The sequence below is a fragment of the Anabrus simplex genome, chromosome 7, assembly GCF_040414725.1.
Source record: "Anabrus simplex isolate iqAnaSimp1 chromosome 7, ASM4041472v1, whole genome shotgun sequence".
Taxonomy (NCBI): Eukaryota; Metazoa; Arthropoda; class Insecta; order Orthoptera; family Tettigoniidae; genus Anabrus; species Anabrus simplex.
In genome coordinates, this window is record NC_090271.1 from 143,649,103 (window position 1) to 143,675,159 (window position 26,057).

At 39.8% G+C, this 26,057-nt stretch overlaps 1 protein-coding gene across 1 annotated transcript in view; it reads left to right on the forward strand.

Moving 5' to 3' along the window:
- Nucleotides 1–26,057, forward strand: part of LOC136876982 (BRO1 domain-containing protein BROX) — a 76,323-nt gene that overhangs the window by 8,072 nt on the left and 42,194 nt on the right. Inside the window, exons 2-4 of the mRNA XM_068228510.1 lie at nt 3,063–3,263; nt 10,047–10,142; nt 19,392–19,570. Of these exons, the coding sequence (XP_068084611.1) occupies nt 3,063–3,263; nt 10,047–10,142; nt 19,392–19,570 (476 nt within the window). The remainder of the gene's footprint in view (nt 1–3,062; nt 3,264–10,046; nt 10,143–19,391; nt 19,571–26,057) is intronic.

Below are 26,057 nucleotides of genomic sequence, written 5' to 3' on the forward strand. Positions count from 1 at the left end.
GAGCACTCACTAGCCTAGCGAAGAAAAGATTGAGAATGATTTCACCGCACAACTCACTGAAGTTTTTCATCCCACGTGACGTAATTAGCGGAAGTATTCTATCATTGGTTATTGAAGATATCATTTAGAACAGTCTAGAAGTCTATAATTTTTACTCAAAATGTACCAACCTTTAAAAAAAAAACCGTTCACACACAATGTCTTCCTTCTTGGATATAGTAGCAACTGTTAATTTCTTTTTATTTTACAACACACCAATAAAAAAACGGGATATCACAGTTGTTCCATGGCCTTGCCTCAAGAGGCTTCTTCAAGTTTTCCTTGACCAGAGTACTTCTGATGACATAGCTTATACTCGCAACCAATGATCGCTAATCCCTCTGTAAGACTAAGATGGGGACAATATGTCTGGGCAATTTAGCATAGTATTGAGCACATTTAATTTGGGAGAACAAATTTTGGGGCACCAGATATTCTGTGACATGCATTAGCAAAGAGGTTTTACATTTGTCAGATGTTCTCTGCCATTTGGAAACTGAATGTCATTTGTTGGCAGATTTAGCACATGTGCTAAGCATCCATAAATGATAACATCCAAATCTTCATGATTTTCAAGCAGAATATGAATTTTTGAAACGTTGATGGCATTATCTGTAGTAGCAGAACAAACTTTGCACTTTAAGACCACCTTACATTTCTGAATGCTGTTAATAGACACTTCTGTCAGATAATTGGCAGTGTGAGCATGGCCATATGTGTCAGTAGCATCCACCTAAATAAACGTGGCATGCTTTGGTGGTAAGTGTATGGAAGTTATAGGTTCATTGTAAACATTTGACCGGCCATCAAACCCTAGACACACAATTTGATTTTTTAGAATAAGGGAACAAGTTTTCTTTTCTCTTTTTGAGCAGTTTCCAATTAAGATCCAATAATTTCCTTTCAGTTAAGAGGGGTGTAACCTGGATGATGATGTTTCTTAAGTCGCAAAAATTGAGGTTGTTCAATACCTTGAAAGCGGTATTTATCACAAATATATAACAGGCTACTTGCTCATCCAGAGACTACTTCTGTATTGTTAACTACCTCAGTGGATCACTGGTAGTGTCCAACTCATGATCTCAAGTTCGCAGGTTTGATCCTGGCGGCTGGCACTCTATGTCATCGTTGCCGTGTTAAAGATATTCTGATTTATTTTCATTTTTCTCATTAGAATATACTGAAAAACCAGTAGTGGGAGTAGCGAAAGCACACGTGGATGTAGTAGAGTTAAGTGCTTTTCAAAGTTTTGGTTGAAATGGTATCTGAAGCGGGAGGGGGGGTGTGGAGTTCTTGCTAATACTGTATTTCCCAGATGGATTAGTGGTGATGTGTTGTGTGTTTGAGTCATCAGTCCTAGACTGGTTTGATGCAGCTCTCCATGCCACTCTATCCTGTGCTAACCTTTTCATTTCTACATAACTATTGCATCCTACATCTGCTCTAATCTGCTTGCCTTATTCATATCGTGATCTACCCCTACCGTTCTTACCACCTACACTTCCTTCAAAAACCAACTGAACAAGTCCTGGGTGTCTTAAGATATGTCCTATCATTCTATCTCTTCTTCTCGTCAAATTTAGCCAAATATTTATATTATTTTATATATTTATTATTTGTTTTTACAAATGAACCAGAAGAAACATGCAATTGTATGCGTTAATGCAATGCACATTGTGTGTGCTTCCTATTATATCCCCCACTCTAAAAAATAACAGACTCCCGAGCTCAACTCAAAACTATGTAATTCACATCACTGTCCCTTAAGTGAGTCTGTCAGCAAAAGTCACCAAACTCCCTTGAAATTTCCCAGGCAAAGGCGTTGTTGGCAGGCATCAATACAGAACAGAATTCTGTTTTTTAGTCTTTAATAATATATTTGATTTTCTAGTTTGTAAACTATACAAGAAATAACATTATTGTTAAATATTTGTATAAATTTATTTAATTTATTACTGGAAATTGCATAAGCAGTTTTTAGCTTCTTTGAACCTTTTTTTTTTTGTATTCTTAAACATACTTGAAAATTCATTAAATGTCATACTCAACTCATCTTAACTGTCTTCAACTTCCATGTGTGCACAGTTTGCTAAATTATTTTTGATGCTGATGACTTGGCCTTTACTTTATAACCACATTTTTTGCATATGACTCTGACACCTTTCCTTGATTCCTTTTTTAACTTCATCAAATGAAAGCCAGTCATATTGAATCGTTGAGCTTAAAATACCCAAACGCCAAACCCCAACAAGTAACATATCTACATTCTCATGCTGAAATTCAATAACTGCTTCAGCTCCTTGCTTCACAGCCTACACCACATTACCTTTGTAATGGGAATTCACATTTGGAAGGGGGTGTCTCTTGGAATGAGAATTCCCATTTTCAAGAGGATTTCCCAAGGTATAGTTCATTACTCATTAGGTTAATATGAATAGATTATTGAATGGTTTAAATGAGATAATTTTATAATAACATACAGTAAATAAGCAAAATTCAAGCAGTAATTAGAATTATATGTCATTAAAAAAGCCAAGAACTGAAAGAGTTGGCCATGTGGTTAGGGTCACGCAGCTGTCAGCTTGCATTTGGGAGATATGGGGTTCAAACCCCACTGTCAGCAGCCCTGAAGATGGTTTTCCGTGGTTTCCCATTTTCACAACTGGCAAACGCTGGGGCTGTACCTTAATTAAGGCCATGGACGCTTCCTTTCCACTCCTAGCCCTTTTCTATCCCATTGTTGCTATATAAGACCTGCCTGTGTAAAGCAACTTGAAAAAAAAAAAAAAAAAAAAAAAAGCTTTTATCGCCTGTCTTCCCAATCTCTGTTTAATGTTCTTATGAATTTCATCCATGACTATGATGAATAATATGGGGGATAGTAATTTGCATCATGTGACTCATCATACACAAGTATGTTTCAGAATTTGTATGCTTTCCTTAAATATGTATTGTACTAAATTGTGTTTGTTAGCTTCTGACAATTTTCTGACAGTCCAGTCATGCTCACAATTTGTTTGCAGTGATTTAAAACAGTGTCGACAGAGGCTACTGCAGGTGTTACCTGACGTGAATAACAGCCCAGAATCGGTTGATTCTCTGTATCATACGTACTTGTCCCTGATGTTTGGCTTTTTGAATGATTTTGGCTCTACTGGACCAAGCAAGCTAAGACATAGCACTCTGTTTAAATGGACACACACTCTGCTTGGAAATGTTCCTCAGTGAGTACATGAAATTTGTTGTGTAAATACAGTACTTTATAAATATGTGCATTATGTAAATTTAAATGTGTAATGTATATTTAAGTTCTGTGAGGTGTTATGCAATGTGCATTTGTATACATTTCCCATTCAGAATGAAGTAGGCAGTTTAGTAATGTGAATTTTAGAAATCTTCCCTCGTATATTGGAGAGAGTGATGCATTCATTGCCAATGCTAGGGACCCACCAACCCTCCCCAGAAATATATTTACTTTTATAGCAAAATATCAAAAATCATGTTTTTTCAATACATTCTGAAAGAAGAGCCACTGCCATTGGCTAAAATTCATTGAATATATCATCATTCCCAGAATTTAACTTGGATAATTCCATCACAAATTACCGAACAATAAAAACTCCTTTGCTGTAGGCCAGTGGTCTGACATGAAACATTCCCTTCATGAGGCTGTAGGCTGTGCACTCTTGATATGTTGTTAGACCAGTTGGTTTTGCACTATCCAGGATGTGCACAGACTATCACACACACACACACACACACACACACACACACACACACACACACACACACACACACACACACACACACACACACACTTGTGTGATTAGTCCATCTGCAAAATTGAAGATAGTTATTATTTTCGCTAAGGATCAGAATTGGCATCGTGGAATATTGAAGGTTCCAGTAGATACTCGAGTATGAGATCAAATTATACGTCTAGTCCTGCCAATCTGAATATATAATGAATTCAGCTTCACATGATTTCCACTAATATTAAGCCCTTAAGCGGGGAGCTCAGTATTACTGGCTCACTCCCTGGTGGGGAGCGATTTCCCCAATTGAAGAAAATCTTTACTTGCTTAAAAACAAGCTTAGACTAAAATGAACTATAGAAGGGCCATATGAGAAATATTTACTTGAATATAGTGTAATTAATTGTTGAAAAATCGTATTATTTTTAATACTTTGTGCAAGAACATACTAAGTGCTTTCACACTGTGATACTGAGCTTGTTTCTTCTTAGTAGTAAAGCTCTGGTTTTTGTTTGTGCATTAACTTATACCTAAATATTTTAGGCAGTTTACTAACAATCTCTGCCTGTAAATAAATTTGTTTGCACATGTAAATGTAGATTGATGAAGTTTGCGTGTACTTAAAAGATTTATAATGGAAAAAATTATAATACAAAATTTTCTGTTTTGTTGGTTAGCGCTTTTGAGGGATCCTGCTTATATACCTACGATTCATAAGTATCGCACACAGACTATATTACACTACAATACAGGTAATATTATAGTCTTCACAATGTTATGTCTTTTGCAGCTGTTCATTATGATACATACAGAAGCAGACCATGTTACATACTCTGTCCCATCTTCGCATAATTTGTATGATTCCCTTCCTTTTTTTGTATGAAAACATTTTACCCTAGCCACCCTTTCCATAGCAAGAGGTTCTCACCAATTGACACTTTGCTATCATGGATATAAGCTTCCGAAAATTTTGCTACCAGGTTGTCAAATACAGTACTGGCTTTATTTGTATATTTTTGGAGGAATTTGTCCATTATACACTTTAATATCTGAGAATTGTAAAAAGCTGTGGAGTAAAAACTTAGTAATAATAATAATAATAATATTGGCTTCACGTTCCACGAACTACTTTTACGGTTTTCGGAGCTGCTGGGGTGCTGGAATTTAGTCCCGCAGAAGTTGTTTTGCATGCATGTAAATCTACCAACACGAAGCTGGTGTATCTGAGCACCTTCCCATACCACCAGACTGAGCCAGGATCGAACCTGCCAAGTTGAGGTCAGAAGGCCGTCCAGCGCCTCAACCGTCTGAGCCACTCAGGCTGGCGAGGAAAAATCTCTTCTGTGTCATGCTCTTAGAAAACAGGCATAGACAACAAGCGATTGCAAGAAGTATAATGTACAAATTTAGGTTTCTGTACAATCCTCTGAGGCAACAGTATGTCTATAAGAAGCTTTATTTCATCCTTATTTGTCTGGACCCGGTCTCAATTTTTTGTTTCGTCATACTAAACTGAGTTTTATGTGCAATATTCTGCTGGGCATTATTTGTCTGTTCAGCTATGTTCTGGCATATCTTGTCATCAAAAAATAATTCAAATATTTCGCTCGGGTTTGTTTTCCCCAAAAACTCTCTTTACATCATGATGAAATTTTGGATCAAATCGGGACCCTCTTTGTTCATTTTCAGTCTAAGTTGACAAAGAAGTTGCGGTGGCTGTAATATTATCAGTATTATAGTCACCACTGTCACTTGATATAGATGTTGGTTCCCATAGGAAACCTGAAATACCGTATTTGTCCCGAATGAGTAAATTTATAATACCAATATAGTTGGTCCGTTATTGTACATCCAATAACGGACCACGGGTCACTGTCATGACCACTACTTGAAGTGGAATCGAACACTTGTTGTCTCCTTCGCGACTGCTGAACATTCGCGTCAGCTGGGCTCGAACCTTGTACATTCAAGCCTGCAGTACAGCACAGTCTCGATTATCCGACCTAAACGGGACCTGGAGTACGTCGGGTCACCGAAAATGTCAGATAATACAGAATAACTTTGAAAATGAACTAAAACAAACAGGAAGCCTATACTGTATTACTATGTTTTACGGTACTCTATTTATTGACTTATCAGTTCAATTGTACAGTAGATGCAGTATTGAACGAAAACATTCCAAATGTCTTACGAAAAGAGACTTGTCAATAATGTCTGCTTGCCTGCTGATTCACATTTTCTTGCCGTGAGATCCTACCATCAACGATAATCCTTCCCTGTTAGTCATCGTTTTCTCCTTTTGTTCTGCAATGCCTCGTTCTTCTTCTTCATCATCCTCATTTTCGTTAGCATTCACAAAACCAACAATATCAGGGTCGGATAGTTCAAACTACTGATCTTGTGCACACCACTTACTCACATCTTGAGTCATAGCATCCTCACAACCAGGAATGCAATTCAATAGGGGAACAATGTTTTCCATATCTTCATGTACCACCTCCTCTTGATGTTCAACCTCACTCAGCAATATGTTCCAAGACTTTCTAGTGTCGTCGTTTCAACTCCTTCCCAAGACTGCGCTATCCAGTATGTCACGTCTTTCTTGTTGTTTCGTTTTAACTTTTCTATCATGTCGTTGTCATTGTCCATTTTCTCTATCAGGGATGAAAGGAGTTTCCGCCGATATTTCTTCTTCAATGTTTCCAGCACACCTTGGTCCATCGGCGGCATAATGACGTCACGTTAGGAGGGAGGAACATGACTTTGATGTCACCATTTCTAAGTTGCTCTTCATTTGGGTGTGATGGAGCATTGTCTAGAAGAAGAAGAGCTTTTCTAGGGAGATTGTTTGAGATAGAACTTTTTCTACGAACAAACTGTGTAAACAACAATCTTTTAAGAAGTCAGCAGACATCCAGGCAGCCTTCTGATTCATGTAATGGACTGGAAGAGCATTAACAGAAATGTTTTTTAATGTCCTAGGATTCTTTGCTTTACCGATCATAAGCAATTTTGCTTTTAAATTCCCAGTAATAATACTACAGGCAACAACAGTAACTCTTTCCTTACTACGCTTGTAGCCAAGCACAGATGTCTTGGCTTGGGCTGCGAGAGTTTTGATGGCAGCATCTTGAAATTCAGCCCAGTCTCATGACAATTAAAAATCTGATCACTGGTTAATCCTTCAGCAAGAATTATTTATTGAAATTCCCTTTTAAATTTTACACCCTCATCGGATTTAGCTGACAGTTTTTCTCCACAGATATTAAGCTGCCCAATGCCGTTCTGTGTTTTCCACCGATGAAGCCACCCAGCACTGGCAGGAAATTTAGGGTCCCCTTCATTAAACTCCTTATGGAAATACACCGCCATTTCTTGCAGAATGGGGTCAGATATTGACAGGCCCTTTCCCCGGTTTTGAGTGAACCAAAGAAATAGTGCTTCATTTACCTTTTCATACTCACAGTTTTCATTCTTTTTTCTAATTTTCAGTGCATCGCTTGTTGCTCTGGTAGAGCATCACTTTTCAATTTCTTCCCTCTTATGTTTCCAGTCTCCCACTGTAACACGTCCAACACCATAATCTAAAGCCACTTCTTAAAGAGTTTCCCCATTGTCCAATCTCTTTAACCCACTCAACTTGTCTTCCACAGAAACAATCACTTTCTTCCGTTTACTCGCCATACTTACAGAGGATATGAAAACTGTAATATCTGCGCCCAACCAATACTACACTGAACAATGACTGAAGACTCACTGCACCTGTCCTTGAGAAAAATTCGGTCCTACCACATGACTGCCAGTGCTTGTCTCAAGGTCGCACCCTCCAGACCGGGTGTCCCAGAATTGCCTCCACGTAAAGTTCAAATTAAGCCTACCACTGTCGGATAATACGGAATGTCGGATAAGCGAAGGTCGGTTGAGCGAGACTCTACTGTACTTGTTCCATGCAAATTCCTGTCACTTACGAATTTCCCTTCGACAGAACTAAGATCACTATCCTCCCTACTAAATTCCAACATTCCTTTTATCATGACCCATAAATCATCTTCCTCTAATGTTGCAGACCGGTAATTCCTTTTAGACATTTTAGTGGGAAAAATGTAAGAAAAAGAATCAAATAGAACCTTGATCTCTGCAGTTTGGAAGGAAATCATGAAATGTGTCTGTATTACGGAACACATGCGTGCAAAATTAAATGTTGTGTAATTCGCGGTAAACATGCACTTGCAGTCGTGAAGGAAAAACTCCAGACTGGGGATAATAAATTAGGTCACAGTTCAAATGTGTCATCAGAGAGTTCTGTTTAATATCATAATCTCTGGAAATCCTTTCTACAGCAATATTATTGCATCCAAGGGATGATTGTGCGATGAATTAAAGCTTCAGCATGAGGCTGTTAGGCTTTAGGTCATTCTTTCCCGGACGTAACTTGCGTTCTTTGTGATGCAACTTATGGATGACACATTGGTATTGAGAGAAAATAGTTGTAAAAATTCACATCAGAGGGCAGATTCATCCAGAATACGCTGATGAAAAAGAAATAAAGCTCTGCAAACAGGCAACTAAGAAAAAAATATAATTAGAATTGGCGGATATATCCACGTTCCTTGCCGAGCAAGCGACTTGTAGCTGCGAATCTCGCCACATACCCACCGAAGGGGTTAACCAAATAATTATTTTGAGCTAGAAATTCCCCTACAAATTTCCCGGAAAGCACTCGTTGAATTTGTTTGTCGTTGGCTTTGATGCACTTCATTTTAACCTTCTGTTGCATATACTGTGTTGTCTCACCTCTCCCAGGTCCTCTGCTCTTTCATGCATGTGTTTCTATAAGATTTTCGTTAAATTACCACTGTACATGTCCAAAGTGTAAAGGTCTTCTGCATTTGCTTCGACCAATTTGACGAATTACTATTTAAAATTATCGAGTTATTGATGCAAATTTTTTGTTATTACTTTTATATTTCACACACTTATACTGCTGAGAATATTCATATAAAATATTTCCTAAAAGAGCCTTAGTTGTAAAAGTGTTCATGTTGAGACCAGTTAAGAAGAACCAATGGTTTTGTAAGCTCACTCCTTTTTTACTGACATGGTATAGTAATCATATTCTCAGCAAATTTCTAGTAGCAACTCTTTAACACCATTATTTGAAAGGATGTTAAACACCCTGAACTTGCTCTTGTTCATTGTTAGTTTTATTTATTGTCTGTTTCATTTTTTGTTTTGAGCACAATCACCATTATCAGTGCTCAGTTACCTTCTCATATGGCAGCTTACTGTTAGTGATAAACTACTGGTGGTGGTGATGATTATTGTTTTAAGGAGAAGTACAACTAGGTAACCATCCCCTCAACTCAAATCAGAAGGGAGAAAGGAGGTGGTTCGATAATTGAACGTAGTGCACAAATCATTATAAATCTTCCTCAACACTATACTTGACTCAACTTGCAAAGTGAGATTCTCTCTCTCTCTCTCTCTCTCTCTCTCTCTCTCTCTCTCTCTCGATTGTTATTACTTTTCATGCCTTGATCACCATTGCTTGTTTGCTGACCAGTAAGCTTCCATCTCTTTATAGTTAGTTACTTTATTCTGCAGAAATGTAGTTAGGTACCAGTTGGATAAAAAGAAATTGTGCAAGGAATGTCCTTGATAAAATCACCAGATCCTTTTCTTAATGTAGAACTAGGCTTCTCCAGAAATCCTGTGTTTACACTGATCTATATACCTCTTTAAAATCCATACACGAATCTGTGAAGTGGCAATGAGACAAAGACAATGACCTTTCTGCACAGGCAGCTGGCTGGTCGTAGGCAGTACAAAAGGAATAGAGTGGGAGAGGGGACATAAGTTGATGCTTTGCATTTGGTTGTTGGTCTTGAAGCAAAGAACATGTCAAAATGAGAAAATAATGTTTCATATTGAAAATGAAAACTACATACTAATATTTTAAGATAACAACAGCCTATGAGAAGGCAGGTGTATCACACCAGAGTTTTGGTATGTGTTCTGCAGATCTCCATTATGGATGGAATGGTGTATGGGACACTCAAAGCAATGTTAACTCACCAGCTTCCTTCTTAAGACTAGTTGGGAGAAAGTAAAGGGAGTGTGGGTTGTCAGGCTCTGTCCCCTCTCAACCATATTTCACAGATTCTGTATAAGCTAGACATTTTTATATGACTTTATTTCACACGTTTGTTCCTTTCCATTAATTTTATTGTTAATTCTTTGTTGTTATTACAGGCTTCAGAGGGACACTGTGTTTGAAGTTGCTAATATGAGTTGTAATGTTGCTCTTTGGTATATGAAGCATGCTTCAATGATTGCTGCCAAAGATGAGTAAGTAGCAAACTTTGACTACTAAAATAACCAGCTAATAAGGATAATTAATACCATCATGTCCTGTCCTGTCCTGTCAAGCCTTGAGAATAGACACATGCTTGGTTTAAAGCAAAATTGATAGAAATTATTATAAATTGTAAATTACATAAGCAATTCCAGTTAGGAAATATATGAAGTGCAAATTATGTATCAGATGCTTGTAGAGTCCTCAGCCTATAGGCTAATCAGATTTGCAGCTGTCCTGGAGAGTGGTATGCTAAATGAGATAGTTTTCTCTTACTTTCCTCACTGAGACCAAAGATACCAGTATGTGGTAGCCTGCCAAGCTCACTGAAATGTAAGCACAAACTAACCCTATAAGCAAATCCTCACCATTGATCATAGGAAATGGCTGCATAAGGAACGGTCTTACTAGAGATGCTCTTGCTACCCACTTTCATATTGTCTGAGCCAAAGATGAGACAGGTCGATGAAAGTAGCAAACTTGTTGCAATCCATGCCAGAAGATATAGCGCACTGTAAACTCTGTATCTCATCAGAGATGGAATTGGGCTCATCAAACACTAGCTGTAGACCCGTCAGTGATGAATTAGTTTTGGAATAATTGCAGCTGTAATGCCATCTAGTAGTGACGAGTGGAGGGAGGGGAGGTAGTGTACACGTTGGTAATAGTCAGTGTAATGCTATTGTTGATAAGTTTTAGGGGATTTCTCACTTTCCATGTCCAGGTTAAGTTACGTTTTTTTCAAAATTCTGTAGTCACAGTGGCTTTGTCATTGATTTTAAAGAATCTCAAATGGTGCAGGGTTCACCTAGTCTGCTGCAGGCAAAGAGATGTGTAGGATTCTGATGTCACTGCATTAACACTGTGCGTTGTATCCCACAGGTACCTGGTCCGAGTAAGTTTTAAGGATTTAGGTCACTGTTTGCAATCACTCCTTTGTACTTGAGTATGTTGAAATGTTTCTGTTAAGAAGTTTAATTGCCATGACTGTAAACTAGTTATTGGGGCTAGGATTTACGTATGTGCCCTAGGACTGGAAATATGATACTAATCTAGCCTTCTCATGGAGCGTGTGAAATACCGGGAGGAAAACTACACTAAATAAAACTACGTCATTAAGGATTCTCATTATTTGCATTTTTCAGAGTGAAAAATATCAGAAACAATTTTCTGAAAATATATTAATAATATGCCTTAGCTGGTGAAATGTCGTGGGGTTTTTTTTTCCCCCTTGCTAGTGGTTTTACGTCGCACCGACACAGATAGGTCTTATGGCGACAGTGGGATAGGAAAGGCCTAGGAGTTGGAAGGAAGTGGCTGTGGTCTTAATTAAGGTACAGCCCCAGCATTTGCCTGGTGTGAACATGGTAAACCACGGTAAACCATCTTCAGGGCTGCTGACAGTGGGATTCGAACCCACTATCTTCCGGATGCAAGCTCGCAGCCGCGTGCCCCTAACCGCATGGCCAACTCGCCCGGTGATGTAGTGTTTAAAGTGTACTAGGTCTTCTGGTATGGACTAGAATAAATGTGTTACTTTCATTGACCTGTTTGTCTCATCCTTGGCTTTGACAGTATGAAAGTGACGACTAAGGTATGAGCGAATGCTAGTAATGCCATTCCTTATGCAGTCAGTCCCTGTTATGAATGTATGAAAATATCGCTCCTAGGGTCAGTTGGCGAGTGCATTTCAGTTGGCTTAGCAGACTGATACGTAATAACTTCTGGCCGGTGAGGAAAACAATTGGAAACTACCTCACTCCACATTTACCTAGTATGCCTCTTCAGTGACAACTTAGCCTATCTGACAGCGAAGGTGTGGGAGATCAAACCATCCTTCGGGCTGAATACCCAACATGCATGCATGCATGCATACATGCATACATTCATACATACATACATACATCAATGACAGACAGATCTTCTTACCAGAAAATTAATTGAAGCAAAAGTGTTCAAAATATTTTTTCTTTAACTTTTGTTATTTGCGTTATCCATATATGGTAATACACTGACTGACAGAGCAAATGCAACACCAAGAAGGAGTGGTTCGAAAGGGATGAAAGTTGGGGAAAAACAGAGACGGCACGGACGAATAATTGATGTTTATTTCAAACCGATATGCAGGTTACACAATGCGCACGGCATCGACTCAGTAGGATGTAGGACCACCGCGAGCGGCGATGCACGCAGAAAAACGTCGAGGTACAGAGTCAATAAGAGTGCGGATGGTGTCCTGAGGGATGGTTCTAAATTCTGTCAACCATTTGCCACAGTTGGTCGTCCGTACGAGGCTGGGGCAGAGTTTGCAAACGGCGTCCAATGAGATCCCACACGTGTTCGATTGGTGAGAGATCTGGAGAGTACGCTGGCCACGGAAGCATCTGTACACCTCGTAGAGCCTGTTGGGAGATGCGAGCAGTGTGTGGGCGGGCATTATCCTGCTGAAACAGAGCATTGGGCAGCCCCTGAAGGTACGGGAGTGCCACCGGCCGCAGCACATGCTGTACGTAGCGGTGGGCATTTAACGTGCCTTGAATACGCACTAGAGGTGACGTGGAATCATACGCAATAGCGCCCCAAACCATGATGCCGCGTTGTCTAGCAGTAGGGCGCTCCACAGTTACTGCCGGATTTGACCTTTCTCCACGCCGACGCCACACTCGTCTGCGGTGACTATCACTGACAGAACAAAAGCGTGACTCATCGGAGAACACGAAGTTCCGCCATTCCCTCATCCAAGTCGCTCTAGCTCGGCACCATGCCAGGCGTGCACGTCTATGCTGTGGAGTCAATGGTAGTCTTCTGAGCGGACGCCGGGAGTGCAGGCCTCCTTCAACCAATCGACGGGAAATTGTTCTGGTCGATATTGGAACAGCCAGGGTGTCTTGCACATGCTGAAGAATGGCGGTTGACGTGGCGTGCGGGGCTGCCACCGCTTGGCGGCGGATGCGCCGATCCTCGCGTGCTGAAGTCACTCGGGCTGCGCCTGGACCCCTCGCATGTGCCACATGTCCCTGCGCCAACCATCTTCGCCACAGGCGCTGCACCCTGGACACATCCCTATGGGTATCGGCTGCGATTTGACGAAGCGACCAACCTGCCCTTCTCAGCCCGATCACCATACCCCTCGTAAAGTCGTCTGTCTGCTGGAAATGCCTCCGTTGATGGCGGCCTGGCATTCTTAGCTATACACGTGTCCTGTGGCACACGACAACACGTTCTACAATGACTGTCGGCTGAGAAATCACGGTACGAAGTGGGCCATTCGCCAACGCCGTGTCCCATTTATCGTTCGCTACGTGCGCAGCACAGCGGCGCATTTCACATCATGAGCATACCTCAGTGACGTCAGTCTACCCTGCAATTGGCATAAAGTTCTGACCACTCCTTCTTGGTGTTGCATTTGCTCTGTCAGTCAGTGTATAAGCAATATAGGTAAGAACCATTTAGAACCCCTCTCTAACTCCCTCCCCCTACTTAGGAACATTGTAATAATTAGTAGTGTAGTCTTCTTTCTAGTTTTTCTTGTACTCGGATACTTACTGTATTTTCTCAAATGTGGCTATTTTAAAACTTGGATTGTCTTATTTTTGCAAACTAGGAATGTAGCTATTTTTCCTGTTCCAATCGATGTTTTTGCATAGATAACAATGCATAATAGTAAAAAAAAAAAAAACTCCCCATAGCTTCCACTTAATGGAATAAAGCCGAACTGAACATTGGAAATTTCCTCTCTGCCGATCATTTCTAGCAGAATGGGATTCTGTGTGGTGAAACAATGCATTCAATGGACGGTGTGAGGTGTGCAAAATGTGAATTATCATACCGATATATGTGGACTCCAGCATGATATGATTTTGTGACAAGTTTAACGGTTCTTATCAAATAGATGGATATACTATACCACAAACTTAAACATTCTAACATGTTAGATTCTTCGTATGCTTGTGCTTATGCATATGTTGTTGCTGTAATATTTGAGAGTCTTGTCATGCAGAAAATTATATTTCATAAATTGATTCAATTATTAATTAATAAATTAATATATTTTCCGAGTTTCATAAGACGAGTAACTACAATGAAACAAAAACTTCCCGACTGTATGTAAGAGGCAGCTGAGCTGACTTCCCGGTTGGAGCTGATACACAGTTGCCTGTAAACAAATGTTAAAATTCTTTTCAATTCCATTCCACTCTGGACTGGGCGAGTTAGCTGTGTGATTAGAGCTGTGAGCTTGCATCTGGGAGATGGTAAGTTTGAATTCCACTATCGGCAGCCCTGAAGATGGTTTTCTGTGGTTTCCCATTTTCACACCAGGCAAATTCTGGGGCTGTACCTTAAGGCCATGGCCGCTTCCTTCCAACTCCTAGCCCTTTCCTATCCCATCGTCACCATAAGACCTATCTGTGTCGGTGCAACGTAAAGCCACTAGCATTCCACTCCGAAAAATACTCTTGGCAGAGAATTCTGTTCTGTTTAATTCGACTTGTGGCAATTGATATCTTGATCTCCCGTTTAATTACAAGTGCATGCTGTGAGCTTGGGGTGTACCTGACTGTCTGTTTCTTATCAGCACTGAAAGCAGTGTGTGCATGTGTGTGTTTCTCGAATTTCCTTTTGTACACAGTCAGGTCAGGATCATCCTGCTACCATATATGACAGTAGGTGGTACTATCTGTGACCATCTGGCCGAGGGTCAAGCAGCCATCATCAAACTTGACACCGAAATAAATTCACCAGAAAGGTGAGCATGGTCAATGTTTTAGATGGTGGAAGAGGACCCCAGTCCCAACGGCAGATAAAACGGAAGAACTTTCTTCTGTGAGCAACGTCTGTACTTCAGTGAAGTGTTTGCAAAAGTCATCTGAACTCCTAGGGAACGGCCAAAAGTTACACCTGGTAGTAGGTTTAAAATGCCTCTGGGACTGATGATCCCACCATAATAATAGCCTAAATATTAGTATATTACTTTAAAAATTCCCTCAGAAATGGTTAGGGTGAACCTTGCAAGTGACGTGCAGTTCCTTGGGTGCTGGTGGAACTGTGAAAAATGGGTGACCAGTAGCCAGCGTCATGAACATGGGCATAATCAACCTTACGGCCCTGACAGGCAAGGCAGAAGAATTGGTGGATTTTATGGAGAAAGAGGGTATAAAAATGATGGGGTTGATCAAAGTTAAATGGAAGGAGAAAAGGAAAGAAGAGAATGAGGAAAGGATATATGCTATACTGGAGTGGTGGTAGAGAGGAAAAAATGGAATTGGCCTGATTATTTCAAAACAGCTGGAGGAGTATGTGGATATACAGGGTCCTTTTTTGGCTCTGTGCGAGTGTCCGGGGAAGCTTCACGGAAAGGCAGTAACACGGCCGGGACACTCATTTGCTCTGAGATACATTGCTTCATGTCCGGCTAATGTGATCTAATGCAGTACTGATCAAGAGATAAGCCCCCCCCCCCCCCCCTGTCCTCACTGCAATAGTTTAATTTTACAGCTGTGATATTGATAGTGTGCTCAATGTGTTAGCTTTGAAGTAGCATTGTTTGTGTATGAATACAAAAGTTATTGTGTTTTTAATGAGTGATGTATATAGTAGACCAACGTGTATGCAGTGTGTTGTGCTATGCAAAGTATTCTTCTGTTAGAGAGTGCCACTTTTGACTCATTTGCAAATTTCCTGGTATCCTCCCTCCCCGTAGGAGTACTAAATGTAATGTAGTGAAGTTCTGCACCACTGGGTCTATTCTTAACAAGAAAGCATGCAGGAGATAAAGAGGAATAGCTTGATGAAATAGGAGCTTTCTTGGAAAGAATTCCAACAAAATCCCTGCCGTGTCTTGCTGTTTAAACGAATGTGTCATTATCTTCTGCTCACAGAGCAACAAAACTGTTAAAAGCCAAACCATACAAACCCACCACTATCCAGCCAAACTGTACAAACCCACCACTGTCCAACATTTAATAGGACCTGACAGTATTGTAACTGGTTGCTTCAGTCCGTTCTCGATGGGTATGTTGAACCAGAACTTTTATTTTTAGTGATGAAACATGGCTGCACTTAAATGGCTACATAAATATCAAAACAATCACTACTGAAGTGTAGGAAATCGCTACCAGCTGCATGTCCATCCACTTCATGATGTAAAGATAGGAGTTTGGTGTGCAATAAATGCTCTCAGAATTATAGGGCCTGTATTTTTCTATGAAACAATAATTGCTGACTGATATATAGACCTCATTCTCAGGCCATTCTTTCAAGAGCTGATGGAAGAAGAAAGTAGTAATGGTTACTTCATACAAGATAATGTGACGGCACACCTGCCATCGGTCTGTGGAGATAACATGTGAAGTTTTCGAAGGTCGTATGGTTAATTGTCCCGCTAGATCTTACGATTTAAATCCTGAGATTATTACCTGTGGGGGATGCTGAAGGGAAAAGTGTATGCGAACAACCCTCACACAAGAGAAGAGCTACAAGAGAGCATTGGACAAATTATTTCAAACATCACACAGGCTGAGATTCGCAGAGTGTCTGGAAACCTGTTTTCGAGGTATCAGGTGTGTTTGACAACTGATAGGCAACATTTTGAACATCAAATGTAGTGCCAGGTAGATTTTAGACTGATACTTAAACTAGAAATAGCTTTCTATAAATGTGAATTGCCACGACGATGTTGTTGGGAGGAGAGGCGCACGTTATACCGGCTAGCGACAGAGTGATGTGCTCTGAGTGGTGCTGCAACCAAAGCTAAAAAAAGACCCTGTAGTAGAGTATGTCAGCGACAAGAAAATGAAAATTAGACTGAGAATAAGGGGACTGGGGGAAGGAGAGAGAAAAGTGGAGAAGTGCCATAAAACCCCCAACCCGGCTGGAGCTGGATAAGGGGAAAGGAGGAGGATGTCTAGAAAAGAAAAGAAAGAAAATACATTATGTATCTAGTCAGCTTTCTTGAAATTGAATTGCCCTTTGAAATGTACTTGCTGTGGATTTAGAATGGTGCCGAAGATGCAGGCATCAGGTCTATGATCTGTTTATTGCTACCTCCAAGGGGAGTTTTGGCAGTTCTAAATCGCCCATGATGATGTTAGTATCTTGATAACTAAAATTCACTGGCTCTATGGTGAGAGGTTTGCACACCAAAGTAATGTTGAACTGCAGAATCTTCATAGTTGAGTACCTCAGTATTGTTCCTGTCTGTTACCAAGACAAACTGTATTTTAATGCCCAGTCAAACAAACACGGGACTTCCATACTGATCATTTTGTTTTTCCATGCCATCAGACTCAGGCCAATTTCTTGTGTTACCCCTGTGTGTCTTATGGATAAGAAGAATATCACATGCATATTTCTTGCATAGGTCTGCTAGTAAAATTTCCGTGTTCCTGGATAATCCCTCAGCGTTGATAGAGATAATCACCATTGCCCTTAAGAAGGCTGATTTCCATTGATTTTCATTTTGACAGTTTGGAAGTTTGAAACCAGTGATTGAAGGATCAGTCACTATGGACATCATTACCCAGGGTATGCCCGACTGCCATTGTTATTGCAATCTTTGTGGAAGCTCCTTCATTGCACCCCAGGCATCAGTAGCTCCCAGACACTGTCAATAAGAAAACTGCCCCTCATGATGTCTGAGTGTTTGATATCTTGATTTTGCTTGCTTTGAATGATTATTAATGATTTTTCACATTTGAATATACACTTGTGAGCAACTGAATTGGAGATATTTACTGTAGTGGGAAATAGTGCTGTGCTCAGCCCGGTGAATGTAATAGGAGGGCATGAGTGAGAACATCAGACGTCATGCAGGCTATATGAGCAACAGTTGACCACGAGATGGGTAAGACACGAAACTTCAGCACATTTGAATACAGCCAGATTGATTGCATGAGACATTAATGGGCCACTCCATCTCTGAAATAGTGCAGGCACTGGGCTTTTCAAGGGCTACTGTGTCAAGAGTGTACTGTGAGTACGTAGATTTGGACAAACCCACTGCCGCCAGGGTCAACTGTTGTGGCATATGACATTTTGATTACTGGGGTTACTGTCATCTAGCTCGGATCGTAAGAGCGGATAGACAGGCCACAGTGCAGCAGATCACTCAGCAATTCAGTGCTGGATAACAAAGACGTGTGAGCAGCCATACCATCCAAAACCATCTCCTTGCCATAGGATACAGAAGCAAGTTTCCTACAAGGGTACCTCTGCTGAACGTCTGTCACAAGGCACGATGACTGACATGAACAAAGGAACACTGTCTTTAGCCATTCGAAGCATGGAAAACGGTTGCCTGACAGATGAGTCGAGGTACCAGTTGGTAACACGCTGATGGCTGGGTATGAGTCCATTATCAGCCATGAGGCAATGGATCCCTCTTGCTAGCAGGGTACATTTCAGGATGTAGTGGTGGTATCCTTGTATGGGGACTATTCACATGGGATGAAATGTGACCCATGGTACATCTGACAGTGTTTCTCACTGGTTAACATTACACGTGCCTGCTGGCAAATGATATTCACCCGTTTGCCTCCAGCGCTCTGCAGATGACCTGTACCTATAGCAAAACAGTACTCCAGACTATAGCTTCCGAATTGTGGCTAACTGGTTCGATAAGCCCTCCACAGATGTGAAAATGCTTCCCTGGTTTCCGAGGAGCCATGATTTCAAGATAATAAGAGTGCAACATGTTAGTGTGTGTTGGTAGAAATTAGTTTTTATTTGTGTCTTTTATATGTTGAGTTTCTCTGACAGGTATTTGAACTTCTGTGGGTGGGATTACAGCTCAGTGTTCTCATGGCTTTGGAGTACTTGATTCCGCTTAGTGGAGTTTCCTGGAAAATGGCTAAATATATCAAAATTTAAATAAGCCTAAAATGTCAATGCAGTATCACAGCTATACCCATATCAAAATTCAGTTTGATCCATCCACCCATTTTTATGCCAGCCTGTTATAACAAAATGTGACATGTGTTGGTAATTTCTTATGGATCCTCTTTGTGACTGAGACATTTTATACCTAATCTTAATGCACACTAGGGGCATGACTTCTCATCAAGGTGGCTATGGATTTAATCCTGGTCAATGCATGTGGGTTGTTTAAAATACAACGCACACAAAACTGGATATCTCATGGCTATGATCATAATATGAACAGTCTTGTGAAGTTAATTTACTTGCTTTACCTAACGGATATGCTATTGGAAATAATTACTGTATTTCTTTTATACATATTTTAGCATAACAATGGATGAAGCAAAGGAAGTGCACAAAAGTCTGAGAAAAGCTGCAGGCATTTTCAGATTTGTTCAAAGAGAATTTCTTCCACAAGTCCAAGGGAAGCAAAAGGAGGGTAGTGATTTGGATCCACGAGTGACTGCTTCTTATATGACACAGTGCACTGCAGAAGCACAAGAAGGTATGTTTGTATTATTAATCATAAAGCCTGTGCATTGGAAAGGGAGCTTATTTAAGTGGCGTTACTCTGACTATACTTTGTATTGTTTGTCTTCGAAGATTCGCATATGATAAAAAAACATAGATATGTAGGTCATTTCGTATATCTTGAAAATGATGGTGGTGTATCATCCAAACATGTGGCAGCGTGGTAAGGCCAGTATCAAGTTGGAAACCCTATGGCAAATGCTACTGAAGGCCACCAACAGAATGCATCTGTGGGCATAGTTGCATACTGTCGACCAAAATATTATGTGCACTTAGGTTTTGGAGGTGATTCATGAAATAATCAATAGGCCTACTCCATCATTTGTCTAGTTTCATTTCATATTAGGTCATATAGGTTTGGAATTTTTTATTCTTTGGTGCAAAGCCAGAAGTTGATTAGTCAAAAATCGAAACTTTTCAGGAAATGAAATTCAAAATGAACAAGGCAGTGTAAAATACATAACTGAATTTATTAACTTCAAACTATAGAAGTTTCTAGACCAATATATTATAAAACACAATAAATACATTTTATCCATGTACTTGAAAGTGTATTAATCCCTTAAATGGGCATGATGTCTTTAGATGTTTTCGTGCTGGGCTTCTTTGGTGGGTATGACGGCATAAGTCAGTCGTACAATTTTTCGCTTATTTCTTTTGAGGCTGATGGCATATAATGTCGCCATTGAGTCTGCCGTATTAGTTGATATATTTTCCATGATACCACGCTGCCACGCAGCTGTTTATGTCGAGGAGCGTGGCTTCCAAACGTAAAGTAAATCAGCTTGAGTGTACAGGTATTTTGATAGTTCTAGAAGCGAAGGGTGAAGATGAGGTATTTTTTTTAACAAGTGATGATGCATAGGTATATACTGAAGAAGAGGACATTGAAAGTGATCCTGAAAATAAAAGTAGTGGTTCCAGATGAACCAAATGATGTGGAAGAAGTTCAGAATGTGATCACCACCTCAATTCGTTGTGAATGGTGCCCCATGACCAAGAATTGCTTTTACAGGGGTAAATACAATAAATATACCCTTAGTGATGTACATAGTGTCGATGAATACTTCAGCACGTTCGTAGATGGCCTTGTTTCCACCTATATCACACAGATAGCAATGTACAAAACCTGTAATCAAATGGATACATAACCACGTAGATAATGTAAATAATGTTAGTAACCCAGTATTGAAGTATAATAATCACTATCATATTATATTAAACTAATTGTGTACACATTTTTTGCAGGAAATATTTAAATATCATAATGTGGGGGAAAATGTACCTAGGGCAGGTTACACATGTGGAGAACTTAGTACCCAGTTAAGGGGTTAACACAAGGGCATTGAAGGCATTTGACATATCAAGTTACTAAGATAATTGTAAACAAAGCCACATACACTTTGATACAAAAGTGATTATTGAAATTGTATTTTTGTCTCATCACACTAAACATTGTAAGTCTCGGACTTCAGTTTATTTTTATTTTGACGTAGGCTGAGGGGAAACATTTATAGTAGTAGGGCAAGGCCGGTTCTAAAACAATGGGTGCTGAGTCAGCACCAAGTCGGCATTTTCCCACGAGGTCATTGAGTAGTACGGTTAGGAGGGGTTTGGACCTGAGGTCATTGACTGCTAGTTGAGTAGTATGGGTATGGTGGTTTGTGGATTTTGCATACGAGAGTAAACCTAACCTCACAGACGCCATTTTGGAGGGGGCCTAACCTCACAGATGCCATTTTAATGTTGAGTAGTTAGCCTATGTGCATTCTATACCTGAGTAATATGGCAATGCATGTTCTATGTGGAATAACATCATATTCTTGCGTACGAGAGCAAGCTTAACCTCACAGGCACCATTTGGAGGGGCCTAACCTCACAGACGACATTGTAGAGGCATTTTTTAAAACCAGATGCCCTTCCTGACAACAACCTAGTAGAAAAGATAATAAGGCCAAGATCGATTTTATTTTTTTTTAATTTTTTTAAAACCGGATCCCCTTCCTGACGTCAGGGAAAATATCCATTTCTCTACGGTGTTGGGTTTGTGGTGAGATGAATCTGATAAGATGGATTTTTTAAATAACCAGATGCCCTTCCTGACGTCAGGGTTGACCCCAAGGCTAGTTGAGTATTAAGCCTAGGTACGTTTTAACCCGAGTAGTAAGCCTAGGTACATTTTAACACAAGTAGTAAGCCTAGGTACGTTTTAACTCGAGTAGTAAGCCTAAGTGTGTTTTAACCTGAGTAGTAAGCCAATGTATGTTCTAAACCATTGTACTCGGAATTAACGTCCTATCCTTGTCTACGTGAGCGAGCCTATCCGCACAGACCTCATTGGAGGGGCCTAATTGATATGGGGTGCTTTATGTCTCCATCCGACAGACAAATAACCATCAACAGCATTATATGACCTTACTGCTGAGAGGATTGGAAGGCTTTTTTGGGCACCCAATCTTAGTAATTAGACATTGTATAACTTACCATTACCTACCTTACCCTGCCAGGCTGAATGGCTCAGACGGTTGAGATGCTGGCCTTCCCATCGCAAACTTTGCCTTACCTTATGCACAACCCTCCTCTACCTCCCCCTCCTAAAACTCATCTCTACGTAGTTGAACACCTGTGCCAGAGTTGTCTCCGATGGGACTGAGAATGTGCCATACTAAGGTCATTCTGTTTTAACATGCAGCGATCACGTCGACATGTTTGTGCATATTTAGACTTATTTGTTATCAAGGTCACACTCTAGGAAACTCAAACCTTTATAGATGCTCTAAGTGAGAATATTTTCAATAGGTATGAAGAGGAAAAGGAAATGCAATAAGAAGGACATTTTAATGTTAAAGAAATATTTATTGTGTAATTATTTACAAAATTAAACAAACTACTACAGGTTATACTACAGTCTTTGTTATGCTGATGACAAGTTTGCTGTACTCCTTAACAGCATACTGCGAAGAGGTAGCATGCTTCCAAAATTGTAAACCCCCTGCAACATTCAGATTACACAAAATATTTATTGTTTATGAAATAAAGTTTTCAAAATGTATTAAACTATGCATGTTTTTGGTCTAGAAAGCCAAGAATAATGGCCGAGAGGATTCGTCATGCTGATCACACGACACGTCATAATCTGCAGGCCTTCGGGCTGAGCAGCGGTCGCTTGGTAGGCCAAGGCCCTTCAAGGGCTGTAGTGCCATGGGGTTTGGTTTGGTGTGCATATTATGCTTTACAAAGAAGTTGATGCAGTTCTTACCTTGTTGTCATTCATGTGTTTAGTTCCTTTTTGAATTATTATCAGGTACTGTAAAGGAGGGAAAAAGCTCATCCATACACTGTGTACAGTGTGCAATCTTCAGATTAGGTCCATCCCAATCATCCGAACCATTTTTACCTCGATGCTTGCAATGACGTTGACAGGGTCTGCATGAAGCTACATCGATTGACATCTTACTGTGGAGAGGAAGGATGTCCCCAAAAGCATCTACGAAAGGAGCAGCGCACGTAGATAAAAACCCTGGTGGTAAACATTGAATCAGATGTTTTGGCATCTGATATAAGGTTCTGTATTTAAAGAACATCTTAATAGCCTCACTTGTGTGAGGCAAATAAGATGTTGCATGTTAGCTACACTGGTAGGCAAACAGGATCCGCATTCACAGTTTTGTTTGTTATCAAGACTATTGTCTGTAACCATGTAGTCTTTTTCTTTCTGTTCCATAGTGTACAGTGTAGAAGCACACACTATTGATGAAGGGCTGTCCTTATTGATAGTCTTGTAACAATATTCATTAGTGGATGGTAAGGGACATCACTCATATGAATAATAAGACAGATTCTTCATGATAAAAGCAGTCTATAACTACAATCGGTGTTTTATTTTTAAATTCTTCAGGCAAAAATAGTGGACGATCTTCTTTCTGATAATACGATGATTGAAATTTACAAAGCATGTCATAGAGCAACCCAGATTTATTTTTCTCAAAATTAATGTCCATGTTTTCGTAGGGATATGTAATTCCGTTGAGATATAGTCTGTTATTTCTTAATTTACAGACAAATAATATACAAAGGCATTTCGGTAAAATGTGACGTTTCAACAGCCCAGCTATGCTTGTTTGTAGGTGGTAACACGGGATATTCATGCAGCTCCCAACTTCGAAAACTTACAGGTAATGGTGTATCATTTTCAACAATCTTGAGCAATCAAAGTTTTTCTTGATCAGATAATGTTATATATGGAATCTCCCACAATATACGATAAAGTGTAATTTTCGAGTCTACTGGTGTTTCTGCTGCTTTAAGAGAATTGTAATCACTTTGATCATGGATCAGAATTAGCTCTTGTTATGCATTGATTATAATACATCTGAAATCATCTGCAAAGCTGAGAATATGTTTTAATGGTAACATACCAGAAAAAGTACCGTCCTGATTAATCATCCAGTTATTAGCTTTCGGACACCATCTTGCCATCTGTAAAAGATTACTTTCTTCATCACTATAAGAAGGGTAGAGTTTCATTACACTTATAATACCAACATTCTTCGATCTATCTATTTCCACATTATTTACTTCGTAACATGCTTCAGAAAAGAGAAATACTAGACCTTGGTTGTTTAGTTGAGATGTGCTTGGCCCACTTCCATCTGCCTTATCTGCTTTCGTGTGGTAGGGTGTACACATCTTGCTTATTAATGATAAACAAATTTCATCATGTTATTGAGTCCAAACGTAAAAGGTTGATAAGTATGAAGCTCACTTCGTACTACACCTTCATAAGTTTCTACTGTGTTCATAATGTCTAGCATTTCTTCCATTTTGTTGTAGTAGCATATAACCTAAATCTTAGAGAACCTTTTTATGGACATCTGTTAACTCGTTGAGTCTTCCCAAACATGTAGTATGTATCCGGAATGTACACCGTGTCTTGTACATTTTTTTCACACTGGTGTAAGGTACGTACATGTGTCGATCTAAATTAATAAGCTGATTACGTTTATTCACAAGCCTAAGAGTGATGTTACTAATGTGTTTTACAGACAGAGGATGATAACTACTGATGGTTTCTCACGAATATTACTGTATATCCACTTTCCTCTGTCGTGCAGGACGTGTGAAGGTTGTTGATCATTATTCAAGTCTGTAATAATATTACAAGTGATGTTTTTATGATGATCATCAAAGAGTGTTATAGGTTGATCAGACTCATAATGTACGTTCGGTATGAACTCTCTTGGTGAAAATCCAAGCAATGGTCCAATCGAATCAGGTTGTGATTTGAAGTCAATCATGAATCAAGACTCAATGTATGTGTGATGTTGCTTACAGTAATTGAGAACTTGTAATTATTATTACTAAAACTCTCTTCAGTAAACTGTTCAATTAATGTACTTTCAGTGTAGTCATGAATATCGTCTACTGAATGACTGCCTGATGGTAGCGTTAACACATACTCATCGTAATAGAACTTGTTTATGCCATCATGCAAATTATAGATTTTATTGTAACTTTCGAACGGCACACGTCCAAGACTGTGTGGCTGATGACCGAGTTTGATTGGTGGATTAAAGTAGACGGTTTTTTCAGGTCCTTCTCCGTGTACAGTGAACGTTCTTACACTGTTGGTCATCCCATGCACACTAATGCTCTTTGTCTACTGTCTAGGTTTGATATAAGAACATAAGACATAATCGCCCGCACATGCGTGTATTGAATGTTTGCACACCGTTTTTATTGTAAACAATGTCTGCACTGCTTTCAAAATAACATATGATCTCAAATGGAGGAGGTAAGTCTCCATAGCTATCGAAATACCGTACTTTAGATTTACGTTTTACGTAGGCTACGTAATGAGTTCCAGGTCTGTGACTGTTGTCTAAGTTAATTAAAGCACTCTCACGTTCATGTGGACATGCTGGTAGTTGATCCGCGCATGTACACACCTCGAAAATGAATTCCTAGTTGTTTAACAAACGTAAAAACTTCTTCATGGATTAGAGCTCGATGTGACATTGCATTCAGTAGACATTTTTTGGAAATGTGTAGATGCCAAGCCCTTTTTTGTCTGGGGCTAGCTTCTTGTGTACGCATTTGCATCGTAATGCTATAGCCTCCATTGTCTTGTTATGACGTTCACTCTCTTTCAACTGTTGCTTCGCTTCTTTTACAGCCTTAACAGTTCTTGCTACAGCACTACCACCACCCAGCAAAACCCTAAAGCTGCTAGTCCAGCAAACAGCACAGGAAGAAATCCTCCTCGCTTTGGTACAGGAATAATTTGCGCACGTTTACAAAACATTGCTCTGCACTCTGGAGAAATTCTCGCTCTTGCTGCACGTAGTGCCTTAGTAATAGCTACACGCGGATTGTATTCCCCTCAAGTAGCTTTCCGTGCAGCCTTTACAACTTCTTTCCATCAAACTGTTTTAGTATTCTTCTTCATAAAGTTTTGGTAT